At 38.7% G+C, this 13,390-nt stretch overlaps 1 protein-coding gene across 1 annotated transcript; it reads left to right on the forward strand.

Moving 5' to 3' along the window:
- The first annotated feature begins 11,282 nt into the window (after positions 1-11,282).
- LOC118724457 (putative protein FAM172B) lies at positions 11,283-12,691 on the forward strand. The gene has a single exon (XM_036447717.2). The coding sequence runs from the start codon at positions 11,478-11,480 to the stop codon at positions 12,561-12,563; it is 1,086 nt and encodes a 361-aa protein (XP_036303610.1). The 5' UTR covers positions 11,283-11,477; the 3' UTR covers positions 12,564-12,691.
- The last annotated feature ends 699 nt before the right edge of the window (positions 12,692-13,390 follow it).

Below are 13,390 nucleotides of genomic sequence, written 5' to 3' on the forward strand. Positions count from 1 at the left end.
TGCGCAAGAGTCGGCGTGTGCCCTCAGACCGGAAGTCATCCGTGCCTCCCACCTCCACCCGGAAGTTACTTCCCAGACTGTTTTCTTTGCGCTTTTTGTGTTGTTTGTTTTTTGTTTTGTTTTGTTTTGGTGGGGATGGGGCAGGGGAATTGTTTTTTGGTGTAATATTTTAGTGGCGTGTTTTTTTTTTTCAGGTGTCTGCCCTAGCAATAAAGTAAGACTGAGAAGTGGGGTTTGTTTGGTTTTTTTTAAATATATTTTATTGATTTTTTTACAGAGAGGAAGGGAAAGAGAGAGCTAGAAACATCGATGAGAGAGAAGCATAAAGCATAGAACAGCTGCCTCCTGCACACCCCTCACTGGGGATGTGCCTGCAACCAAGGTACATGCCCTTGACCGGAATCTAACCTGGGACCTTTCAGTCTGCAGGTTGATGGCTCTATCCACTGAGCCAAACAGGTTTCAGCAAGGTGTGAAGTTTTAACCCGAGATCTTCAAAGTGCTTTGCCAACTGGAAAACTACCATGGCTGAAAATCTGGAGAGGAACATTTGAGTTCCTGTTCCCTGGCCAGCTCCCTGGTGTATGCTTGGCTCAAATAAAGGCTTATAAAAATTCTTACAAAAGCTGTGGCTGGCTTGGCTCAGTGGATAGAGCTCTCGGCTGGAGACTGAAGGGTCCAGGTTCAATTCCAATCAAGGGCACATGCCTGGGTTGCACGCTCAATCCCCAGTAGGGGGCGTGCAGATGACAGCTGATCAATGATTCTCAATTTCCTTCTCTGAAATCAATAAAAACTTTTTTAAAAATAATTCTCACACGAAGTAAAAAAAGAAAAAAGTGGGAAACTAGGAATTCTACTGGTTCACGAGATCCCGTGATGTAGTGAAAAAAAAGTTAATCCTTTTGCAGTTTTACTTTCCTCTGGATCTCGCCTATGCCTTGGTCCTCACTGTGCTTCCTCAAACAAAAAGATCTAGCAATTGATTTAGCAGTTTGAGTGGAAATAAAGGACGCTGGTTGAGGGGCGGGGGGAGTCAGTGGATCTCTTTAAAATTCAAGCTTCTTATTTTTTAAATATATTTTATTGATTTTTTACTGAGAGGGAGAGAGAGAGAGTTAGAAACATCAATCAGTTGCCTCCTGCACCCGCAACCAAGGTACATGCCCTTGACCAGAATTGAACCTGAGACCCTTGAGTCCGCAGGCTGACGCTCTATCTACTGAGCCAAACCGGTTTTGGCTCAAGCTCCTTATTTTTATTTTTATTTTTATTTTTTTATTAATTTCTTTATTGATTAAGATATCACATATTTGTCCTCAACCAATCCTCCCCCACTCATGCCTCCATCCCCTTATTGTCCTTGACCACTGGTTAGGCTCATATGTGTGCACATAAGTCCTTTGGTTGATCTCTCCCTTTTATCCCCACCCTCCCTTTGAGGTCCAACAGTCTGACCCATGGCTCCTTATCTCTGGGTCTGTTCATGTTCAACAGTCTATGTTGTTCACCATTTCCCCTAGATGAATGAGATCATGTCCTACTGGAAATATAAGAATCAAAAATGAGACAGGTAATAATCGTTATGCTGAAAGAAATATGAATCAGTCAGTAGTGAGCTTCTTTCTGGGCCACCAGTTCTTTTGAGACCCAATTTCAATGTCAAACAGTTCCTTATGCGTGCATGTCAGCAATGATATTTCAGTTCTGGATGGTGGGCAAAATGCAGGTCCAACCCTCTCTGGTTTGGTCCTGGGCAACCTGCAGGGATACACAGCTGCTGACTGCTATTATGGTAAAGCGTCATCAGCGACTTCCATCTCTGGACTGCTTCTCTTCTGTCTTCATGGTTGGAGTAGTCCTTTCAATTCCTCTCTGTTGCCAGAATCCACATGGTCTTGGAGTTGTTTTCTGAAAATATATAAACATATTCTCGACCAAAAGGTAATAAAGGAATATTTTCTATAAATTTGACTTGGGGTCCTTTTTTATTTTTTGCCCAAATGAGTTTCCTCTGGCTTGTTTTGACACCATGTAAGTTTTTCATGGGTGTCTTGCTGATAGCATTACAATTAATTTTCTAAAGTACAAATTTTCTAGATGTAATTTACTTTAAGGATATTTAAAGGATATTTCCCCATACCATGTTTACAAGAAGCTCCTTATTTTTAAGGGGGGGGGGGGGGAGAAGGGTAGTACTGAACATCAATTTTTTAAAACATAAAGTGCTGAAATGATAGAAAGTGGGTGGATGTAAACGAATTCGTTCAATAACTTTCATTACTGTACTGAAAGGCATAGCCTTGTCCTCAATGAACTCAACTTACAGACTGATTATTTTTTATCCTTTCAAAGAACTCATCAGTTTAGATTATTGACCTATTTGGCTGTAATGTACATATTTGAATAATGTTTTTTTATGTATAAGTTTTAATAGCAATAGCTTTATCAAAATTCAGCAAAGCACTCTACTCAGCAGCAAAATAATTATATTTGCACTGCTCCCAGCTAGAAGTAACCCTGGAGATACTTGAGTTTAATGGCAGCTTCTTTCTCCCCTTTGTTCCCAGCTCACCACTAGAGCCCAGTCTCTGGCTTCTTGAGTCTGCGCGGAGGGAGAGCTAAGCCTCCAGGTGCCAGGCCTGTTGGGCTGGGGGCAGTGCCTTACTGAGCTGGAATGACTGAAAAGCAGCAATACTTAAGGGGTGACTGAGGTTGAAATTCCCTACAGGTTTTCATTCAGAGGCCCTCGGTTTGTTTAACAAATAACTTTGCTTACTGAAAAATATCTGAGTTTTAAGTTTACTCATGAACCAACCTTTTTCAATAATTTAACGCAAGACTAAACCGACTTAATTAGCCAGTTTTATAGGCAACAAGTTAACTGCAAAGATGGAAATAGAGCAGAGAGATGGAAACATAAAAAAGGAAAGTGTAAGTACATAAAAAAGGAAAGTGTAAGTATGCCTAATCCGTTTCCCCCAAAACTAGCAGCTTCCATGAACAGTGGTTTTAAAGTTTAGCAGTAAGAAGTAAACTTATGAGAAATGGAATTATAAGTTAATAAAATTATTCAGCTAGCAAATATATTCAAATTTGTCACTTCTGCTAAAAAAAAAGACTTAGTGAGCCAGTTTGTTTCTTTGAATTGGAGCTTATTTTGAATGACTTATTTGAGGATAAATGACCTTTAAGCTCAAGAATTTCAAAAAATAAGAGGAAAAGACAATAACACCTCTTTTAACCAATATTTGTATTGTTTTAGCTTTACCAATCTACTGCATAATTGACTGTATTGCAAACAACTAAATTGCCAAAAAGCTCAGTTTCTACTTTTGAAGGAGTCATTTAACAACCTCATTTTGCCTTTTATGGAAGATTAATTAAAGAATGTTTTACAGTGTTTTATGATGTTCAGTGGAAAGCTTCCTAATTTAAAAATATGAACAAAGACCCCCAAAAGTGATGCTTTTCCTTAGTGTATTTGGGGGTCATGTCATTTCTTTTATGTACAATTGACTCACACCGTATAGAGCCTTCTTTTAAAAAATGTATTGCTTTTTTTAGAAAAGGAGCGAAACATCGAGTCGTTCCACTTATTTATGCATTCATTAGCTGCTTCTTGACTAGAGATTGAACCCACAAACTTGGAGTATTGGGACAACACTCTACCCAGACAGAGCTAGAGCCTTGCCAATTAAAATATTTTGTTTTGTTGGTTTTATTTTGTTGGTTTTTTTAATCCTTACCCAAGGATATTTTTCTTTTGATTTTTAGAGAGAGTGGAAGAGAGAGGGAAAGATAGAAATATCAATATGAGAGAAATACATCAATTGGTTGCCTCCTGCTTGCACCCTGACCAGGGCCCCAGTTGTGCCGGGCCAGGGAGGAGCAGAGGAGCCTGCAACCGGGGTCCAGTTCTGCCCTTGACCAGAATCAAACCCAGGACCCTTTGGTCTGCAGGCTGATCGAAGCTCTGTCCAATGTGCCAACTGGCTAGGGCTAAATTAAAATAATTTGAGAGTAGAAGTTCATCAGTCCAACATTTATAAGAGAAAAGACGACAACTGGTTTTATCATAATGGGTATGGTTCTTTATTGAGTGTTATAAGTGCGTATTAAGTATTTAAATTAGCTGTTCATTATATTTTTTAAAAAGCAGTGGGTATAGTCTTAATAGTTTCAAGACCTAGGGGCAATGTGAAATTAATCAACCCTTTATTTTACCCCTTGATTAACAGTTTCTTTGAAGAGAAATTAATGAAATCTACAAAAACCCCTTTCTTATCACAAGTGAATTAACTTTAATCCTTACTGGAGGATATGCTTTCATTGATCTTTGAGAGAGAGCCAGAGAGAGGGAGAGAGAGAAAGAGTCTTGGAGTAATGTTTCATGATGCTATTCACCTCATCTGCACTAGTAATTGATTCTTATCTTTAAAATATTGAGAATTTTTATGTGAAGGAAGTTTTTCTTCCACAGATAAAGTAATGTGATTAAAGATAAAGATTGGTTGTTTAGTTTTTCAGGTTACCTTCATTTTTATTAAATTTATTGGGGTGGTATTGATTAATAGATCATATAGGTTTCAATTATACATTTCTATGATACGTGATCTGTATTTGACTTTGGGTGGTGGGAACACAACTTTCCTTTTAAGGCAATCAATAAATTGCAACTTAAATGGAATAGCCTGTCTCCAGGAGTTATGAAAACCTGCAGTAACTCAGGATATTTGAGCAGCAGGTGGGTAATCCTTTGTCCGGGAAGCAAAGGGAGGAATAGTGTATGTGTCTGCAGTGGTTGGGGTGTGTCTGGCTGACGATAGCCCCTGGACAGACAGTCCTCTGCACCGCTCCCCCCTTCCTGTCTTGCTTGTAGGAATGAATTCAAAGGAGATAGCAAATAGCAAAAGAAGCGAGGATTTATTTTTAGGAAAGAAATACATTCAGAACCTAAGTGGGCAAATTAACCTGCTGAAACTAAACCAAGTGCTATGCTTAGGTGAGATTCGGGATACTTATATCCTTAGACTGGAGGATCCCTCAGTAAGTCTCCCCTTCCTTTATTTCTTTAAAAAAAAAAATTTTTTAAATAAGCTATAAGGCTCCTTCACACAGATGGTATTCCACTGGTTAGACCACATTCTGTAGGAGTTCTAAATCTTTCCTCTTCACCTAGGGATTTGCCGCCTGCATTGTCTATTTTTGGCTTGTCATGGTTCACATATTCCCTCAGGCCCAAGTGCCTTTCCCAGCCCCTGTTTTTCTAACTGCCTATTGTAACATATGCATAAAGGTCTCTAAATTTTCATTTGGCCTGAGGACTGAGCCCAAGGTATTCTGTATATATACCACTAACTTCTTTGAAATGTTCCTTCTTAAAAAGTGTTTTTTGTTTTGTTTTTTAGCATTTCTACTACTTAATACATTTGGTTTATTTTTTTAGAAAAATTCATGTTATAATTTAGTAAATTTGGGACTTTAGGTAGTCTCATCTTCCTTATTGTTTAACTTTGGTAATCACTTAACTCTGAATAATTCAAATCAAGGCCTATAGGATCTAGGATTGGACTGAGTCAGTAAATCCAAAATGTAGCTCTCAGAACTACTTTGGAGCTTTTTTTTTTTTTTTTAATTACCTATTTCCAAGTCTCACCTCAGACATTTTGAATCAGAATCTCCTAAAAGTGGAGTCTAATAATCTGTATGTTTAAAAGGTTTCACAAGAAGAGGCATCAGGTTGTTGTTGTTTTAAGTATAAAACTAAACTATAGGTCTTGGGCTGCATACTTGGGAGATAAAATCATAAAGAAATACAAAGCAGTGGTTAGTTTTGAAGCAAGGGCACTTGAGGACACATTGGGGATGAATGAACGGTAAAGCCAGCCTAGGATACTTACAAGGGTGTTTTTCTCTTTTTTATTCTTAATGGAGGGGGGGAATGAATCACCTAACAAATACGCAAGGAAATATAAGACTCCTCTCACTCCAGGAATCTCCTGTCCCAGTTCCCAGGTTTCTCTACCCAAAGGCAACCCCTGTTAATGGTTTCTTGTGTATCTTTTCAGAAGTGAGACATTCTCTGTCCACACAAACATATGTATGGATATGTGGTCCCCTGTTTTTTTTTTTTCTCAGTGACAGCTGTGTGATGTTTCTCTTTATAATAGTTCACTAAACTATTAATTTTGAAAACTTTCCTTGGGATTCTGTTGCATACTCAAACTTGGAAACCCGAAGATTTCATGACATTTTTTTTTCTTTCTTTCTGCCCCATTATCCTGTTTTTTATAGGTCTTTGCCTCGGGTGGATTAAATTCAGCTTCTTTTGCCTTTCCTAGGGAGATGTAGGCAGGGGAAAGGATACTATTTAGTTTGCTCTTTTTTGAACACCTGCATATATAATTTCATAAGCTCTATCATTTTTTACTAATTTCTTTTTTTAATGTATGTTTATTGATTTCAAAGAGGAAAGAGAGAGAGATAGAAACATCAATAATGAGAGAATCATAGATTAACTGCTTCCTGCACACCCCCTACTGGGCATCAAGCCCACAACCTGGGCATGCACCCTTGACCAGAATTGAACCCTCAGTCCGAAGGCCAACATTCTGTCCACTGAGCCAAACCAGCTAGGGCTCTACTATTTTATATATCAACTAACTCATAGTTGCATTCTGTATTGGGAAATAAAAATAGTGCTTTTGGCCCAGTCAGTGTGGCTCCATGATTGAGCATCAACCCAGGAACCAATAATTCACTGGTTTGATTCCTGGTCAGGGCACATGCCCAGGATGCGTGCTCAACCACCGGTAGGGGGCTCTCTATCCCTCTCTCTTCCTCTAAAGATCAATGAAGACATTTAAAATGTAGTAATAACTACACCGACAACAAAACATAGCTGTGCCACCACCTAATCCAGATTACTAGAAAGACCAAATTTGAAATTCTCATTATTATATACTATTCTTTTTTAAAAATATATATTTTATTGATTTTTCACAGAGCGGAAGAGAGAGGGATAGAGAGTTAGAAACGTCGATGAGAGAGAATCATCGAGCAGCTGCCTCCTGCACACCCCCTACTGGAGGTGTGCCCGCAACCAAGGTACATGCCCCTGACGGGAATCGAACCCGGGACCTTTCAGTCCGCAGGCTGATGCTCTATCCACTGAGCCAAACCGGTGCCGGCTAGTCTTTTTTTTTTTTTTTTTTTTTTTTTTTTAATCTCCTTAAATGTAAAATAACTAGACTACTCAATATAGGAAACCAAGTGTCAAACAAATTCCCTCACTAAATTTTTGGTGAATCAAAAATATGCATTTTTAAGATCAATGGGCTCTGGCTGGTTTCCATAGTGGTTAGTGCATTGGCCTGCAGACTGAGTGTTGCACGTTTGATTCCCGTCAAGGGCATATACCTTGATTGCAGGCTCCATCCTGGTCAGGTTGTGTGTACTTAGTTTTCTAAAGAATGGACTGGAGCCGAAACCGGTTTGGCTCAGTGGATAGATCATCCGCCTGCAGACTGAAAGGTCCCAGGTTCGATTACGGTCAAGGGCATGTACATGTCTCTCTCCCTCCCTTCCATTCTCTCTAAAAATCGATGGAAAAAATATCCTCAGGTAAGGATTTTTAAAAAAATCAATGGTAAAAATTAATTTTCTCCAAATCTCATAGACCTTCTTTGGGCATGTCATTTTACCTTTATAGCCTCTATAAAATAAAATTCTCTATACAATAAATATATTAGCTAAAAATATTAATTGCATCCTTTGGCAATCTCATTCTTTTCTTTTTTAAATATATTTTATTTATCTTTTTTATCTTTTTTTTTTACAGAGAGGAAGGGAGAGGGATAGAGAGTTAGAAACATTGATGAGCTCTGGCCAGTTTGGCTCTGTGGATAGAGCATAAGCCTGAGGACTAAAGCGTTCAGGAATCAATTTCAGTCAAGGGCACATGCCCATGTTGCAAGCTTGATCCCCAGTGTGGGGTGTGCAGGAGGCAGCCGGTTGATGGTTCTCTCTCATTATTGATGTTTCTCTCTCTCTCTCCCTCTCCCTTCCTCTCTGAAATCAATTTAAAAATATATTAGAAAGAAAGAAAGAAAGAAAGAAAGAAAGAAAGAAAGAAAGAAAGAAAGAAACATTGACGAGAGAGAAACACCTATCAGTTGCCTCCTGAACACCCCCTACTGGGGATGTGCCTACAACCAAAATACATACCCTTGACCAGAATTGAACCTGGAACCCATCAGTCCACAGACTGACACTCTATTCACTGAGCCAAACCTGTCAGAGCTGACAATCTTATTCTTCAAGCTAAGCTATCTTATTCCAATTTTTTAATATATATTTTATCGATATTTTACAGAGAGGAAGGGGGAGGGAGAGAGAGTTGGAAACATTCATGAGAGAGAAACATTGATCAGCTACCTCCTGTATATCCCCTACTGGGTATATACCCTTGACCGGAATCGAACCTGGGACCTTTCAGTCCGTAGGCCGATGCTCTATCCACTGAGCCAAACTGGTTTCGGCTCCAGTCCATTCTTTAGAAAACTAAGTACATAAGACAACTTCATTCTCTCATTTATTTTAATAGTCCATCTTGATTTGCAAAGGAGAAAACAAATATATTTAGATATGTAGGATATTCTGCAAAAATAATTCATAAATTTACTTTTTAACAATTTATATATTTTAGAGAGAGGGAGGAAGAGAGAGAAACATCAACTTGTTCCACTTACTTATGTAATTATTGGTTGATGCTTGTGTGCCCTGACTGGGGATCGAACCTGGAACCTTGGCATAACAGGATGATGTTCCAGCCAACTGAGATGTTCAGCCAGAACATAAATTGATATTTATTAACTTTAGAATTATTTTTAAAAGACTCCATAATTGTTTAAAACTATGGATGCATTGTTCTTCAGCTATAGGACTTTTGCTTTTCCTTATGCCCTTAGCAAAAACCTAAAATCCTAACGACAATATTTAATTGTCTACTACTCACCAAGCACTATTCCAAGAACCAGAGCTACAGTAGTGAACAAAACTAAGTCCTTGTCCCTGTTCTCATGGAACTTACATTTTAATGGGGGGAAACAGACAATAAGCAAGTATATGTCACTTGGTAATACGTGCTAAAAAGAGAGAGAGAGAGAGAGAGAGAGAGAGAGAGAGAGAGAGAGAGAGAGAGAGAGAGAGAGAGAGAGAGAGAAATGGAAGAGGAGAGTGAAAAAAAAGAATCATAGATAAGGAGTGAGGAAAGCTAGATGTGAATGCCCTTGTAGATAGAATGCTCAGAGGAAGTTTCTCTGATCAGTGGAAAGGTGTGCAGAAATAAGAAAATGATGCCCTATTGATATCTTGGGAAAGAGTGATCCAAGTTGTAAGCATAGCAACGGGGAATGCTGTTAAACAGGAGCTTGCTCCACAAGTTGGAGGCAAAGAGCCCAGGTGAGGCTGGAGTGAAGTAAGCAAGAGAATGATTGATTGTAAATGACACCTAAGGAAGAGCTAAGAACCAGGTCATGTAACTAGAGGAGTAAGCAAGTGAGAGAATGGAAAGAAATGACACTGGAGAGCTAAGGGGGATGTGGGACCTTGTAGGCTGTGGTAAAGACAGGCTTTTATTCTGAGTGAGAGGGGAAACCATTGAGAATTTTGAACAAGGGTGTGAGATCCAGTTTAGATGTTTTGAGAACATCTAAATTGGATTTACTCTGTGGAAAACAGAGAGCAGGGAGATAAGAGCTTATGTTACTTGTTAGAAGTGGGTTGTAGACTGCCAGTGTCAGTGTTAAGAAATTAAGGGGGAGGGAGAAAAAAAAAAAGAAATTAAGGAGACTATTTTTTTTTATTTCTTAATTGATTAAGGTATTATTATACATATGTGTTCTTATTCCCCCATTACCCACCCTCACCTCTCATTCATGCCCCCACTCTCCTGTTGTCTGATTAGGCTTATATGCATGCATATAATTCCTTTTGTTGATCAAGGAGAGAGACTATTAATATATTTGTTAAGAACATGAATTTTAGCCCTAGCCAATTTGACTCAGTGGGTAGAGTGTTGGCCTGCAGATTGAAAGGTCCCGTGTTCAATTCTGATCAAAGGCACACCAGGTATGCCCAGGTTGTGGGCTCAGTTCCCAGTAGAGGCCATGCAGGAGGCAGCTGATCAATGATTATCTCTCATCATTGATGTTTCTATCTCTCTCTCCCTCTCCCTTCCTCTCTGAAACCAATAAAAATATATTTTTATAAAGAAAGCTTCAGCCTGAGGATTGAATGGTCACAGGTTGAATTCGGCCAAGGGCACATACATCAGTTGCAGGTTCCTGGACCCTGGTCAGGGTGCTTACAGGAGGCAATCAATTGTAACAGGAGTTACTGTTTAGCTTCCTGGTCATTAGAGATAGCATCCTGACTTCCTACAAATCTGACTTACAGCAGACTAGCTTTCTGAGCTGTTAATTATAGATAAAAAGTTGTTTTCCTAGGCAAGTTGTTGCAGATTGTGGATCAAAATTCTCTCTTTATATATGGCCTATCTATTGTTCCTTAGTATGTTCAGTCTCATTACTTTGCATAATTCAGAATTATCTTGAATTAGCTCTAACTAGTTTGGCTCAGTGGATAGAGCTTCAACCTGTGGACTCAAGGGTCCCAGGTTTGATTCCGGTCAGGGGCATGTTCCTTGGTTGTGAGCACATCTCCAGTAGGTAGTGTGCAGGAGGCAGCTGATCGATGTTTCTCTCTCATACATGTTTCTAACTCTCTATCCCTTTCTGTAAAAAAATCAATAAAATATATTTTTTAAAAAGAAAACTTGAGCCGGGACCGGTTTAGCTCAATGGATAGAGCATCGGCTTGGGGACTGAAGGGACCCGGGTTCGATTCCAGTCAAGGGCATGTACCTTGGTTGCGGGCATATCCCCAGTAGGGGGTGTGCAAGAGGCAACTGATCGATGACTCTCTCTCATCGATGTTTCTGACTCTCTATCTCTCTCCCTTCCTCTCTGTACAAAATCAATAAAATATATTTAAAAAAAAAAAACAAAAAAAAAAAACTTGAAAATTAAAAAAATTTATTTTGAGTTAACACATTGCAGACGAATGACAAGAATTCTCGCTTTATATTACACAGTGTTTTATGAAGATATTAGCTTGTAAGAAAATGTAATAAATAACGTCAAAATGCAATGGGCATTTCATTTTAAAGCATGTCTTTAATATTTATGTAAAACGTTTTTGTACTCATTCAATAGAAACTTATCTGGCCACTGGGTAAAGCTAGCAATAAAACTACTGGTCTGCAATGTGTTAAAGTCATTTCCATAGGCTAAAAGGTTAATGTCTTTGTGAAGTGCTTAATTTAGCATGATTCCACACAGAAGGATTTAGCAAGCAGAAATTTTTATTTTTTTCTGGCACTAACATATTATTTTCACTTTCAGTGGTTACCAATGACACAGGAACTGAGCTTTCAAAAGTTTATTGAACAATCTGACTTACTAGAAGAACTCCAGTATGACTTCAATGAAAAAACTGAGTTGAGACACATCAAAACACAAAGGCCTTTTGTCTTTAATTATTATAAAAATGTCCCCGAGAGAAACAGCAAGCGCTACCAGGCCCTTGGCCATTTGCTTGAAAAGTACATGTATGAGCTTTTGGAGAAAGTGTGCAAATTACAAAAAATATACATCACCCCAGAGGCTGATAAGGAATCAAGAAGCTTCTTTTTTATGAGTGAGAGAGCATTAACAAATCATCACTCCGCTCTTCTCGTCCTTCTTCAAGACCAGGGGGTCCTTCGAGCTGGTCAGTGGAGTCAGCAGGCAATAATATATCATGGCCTAGAACATGGGAGTCAGATACCATGTATTCAAATGGCATTGCAGGCACATTATGATGTAATTGTGTTAAACCCCAATGACAATTTTGTGGACCTAAGAATGGCAAAGGAGTGGAAAGGCCTTTTACCACAAAATATCGAGTCCTCTTCTCTAAAAATGGTTCAAACTGAGAGCTTTTTATCTCTCCAACAGCCTCTCGGATGTATTCCAAAAAGATGCAGCAACACCCCTGAAGAACACATGACTTACATTTGGGATTGCTTCATTTCAAAGATTGAAGACAAGAATGTTGCCTTCATTGTGCATGGTTATGGAGGCTTGGTTTTCATGGACTTGCTTGTTCGTAGGAAGAGGGAAGTAATGGACAAAGTATATGCTGTTGCACTTATTGACTCTCAGCATCACGCAGGACACCAGCTGGGGAGTGATGCACAGTTATCAGCATGGATAAAGCACCACTGCCAGGAATGGGTGACAAGTCCTAAGCCTTTGAATAGACCTGCAGCTACTGTTCTGAGAAAAGAATTTCCTATGGTTTCTGCAGGCACTGAAAAACATGACTTAGCCATTTCCTCTAGCCTTCATTCAATTTTTAGATACTTTAAAAAAGCTCTGAAAGCCAAAACAACTATTAATTTCTCTTATGTGCCAATGGCAACTAGAAGCACCACAAAAATAAGTGAAAGTGCTTAATTTACTTTTTTGTCATGTATGATTTTTTTTTGTCCCACTGAAACTTTGCTAATGTAGATACTAGAAGAAAAGGAATACTTCTAGCTCAAACACAGTATTACATTCTGGATTAATGTGTGATTTGTTAATTTTTCTAAAGCAAACATGTTTTTTGTTGCCTATTATGAACCAGGATGTCAGTCCATACCATCATTAATATTTTACAGTATTAGTCAAGTTAGAGGACCTTTCTTTTGAAAAGCATCTTTCTTATGGCTTAATAGAATGGCACCAAAACTGTAGTCAATAGAAATTAAATATTAAGTCAGTCTTTGATTTCTACAGTATTAATGCCATATTAAAATTATAAGTGAATCTAAAAATTAAATATCACAAACAAATCCTATTATTTGTATGTTTGTGTTCTTTTGTTTAAAATTTTTAGTTATGTATGTGTTCATTCATACCTTCAGCTAATATTTGAGTGTCTCCTGTGTGCCAGTCAATACTAGGTATTGGAGACACTGGCAAACTAGGCCAACATTGCCTTTATCCTTATGTAGTTTACAGTGAAAAGTAAATTGCAAGCCTGGCCAGTGCGGATCAGTAGTTGAGTGTTGACCTGTGAACTGGGAGGTTCAATTCTGGTCAGGGCACATACCAGGTTGCAGGCTCAATCCCCAGAAGACAAACCAGTTAGGGCAGAGAAGGGGGTGTGCAGGAGGCAGCTGATCAGTGATTCTCATCATTGACATTTCTATCTCTCCCTCTCCTCTCCTCTCCTCTCATCTCCTCTCCTCTCCTCTCCTCTCTTCTCTGAAATCAATAAAAATATTTTTTTAATTGCA

Source organism: Pipistrellus kuhlii, unplaced genomic scaffold (assembly GCF_014108245.1).
Source record: "Pipistrellus kuhlii isolate mPipKuh1 unplaced genomic scaffold, mPipKuh1.p scaffold_m20_p_2, whole genome shotgun sequence".
Classification (NCBI taxonomy): domain Eukaryota; kingdom Metazoa; phylum Chordata; class Mammalia; order Chiroptera; family Vespertilionidae; genus Pipistrellus; species Pipistrellus kuhlii.

Excerpts from the sequence above, each read along its gene's own strand:
- LOC118724457 (XM_036447717.2), top strand. The coding sequence starts at position 11,478 with ATGACACAGGAACTGAGCTTTCAAAAGTTTATTGAACAATCTGACTTA.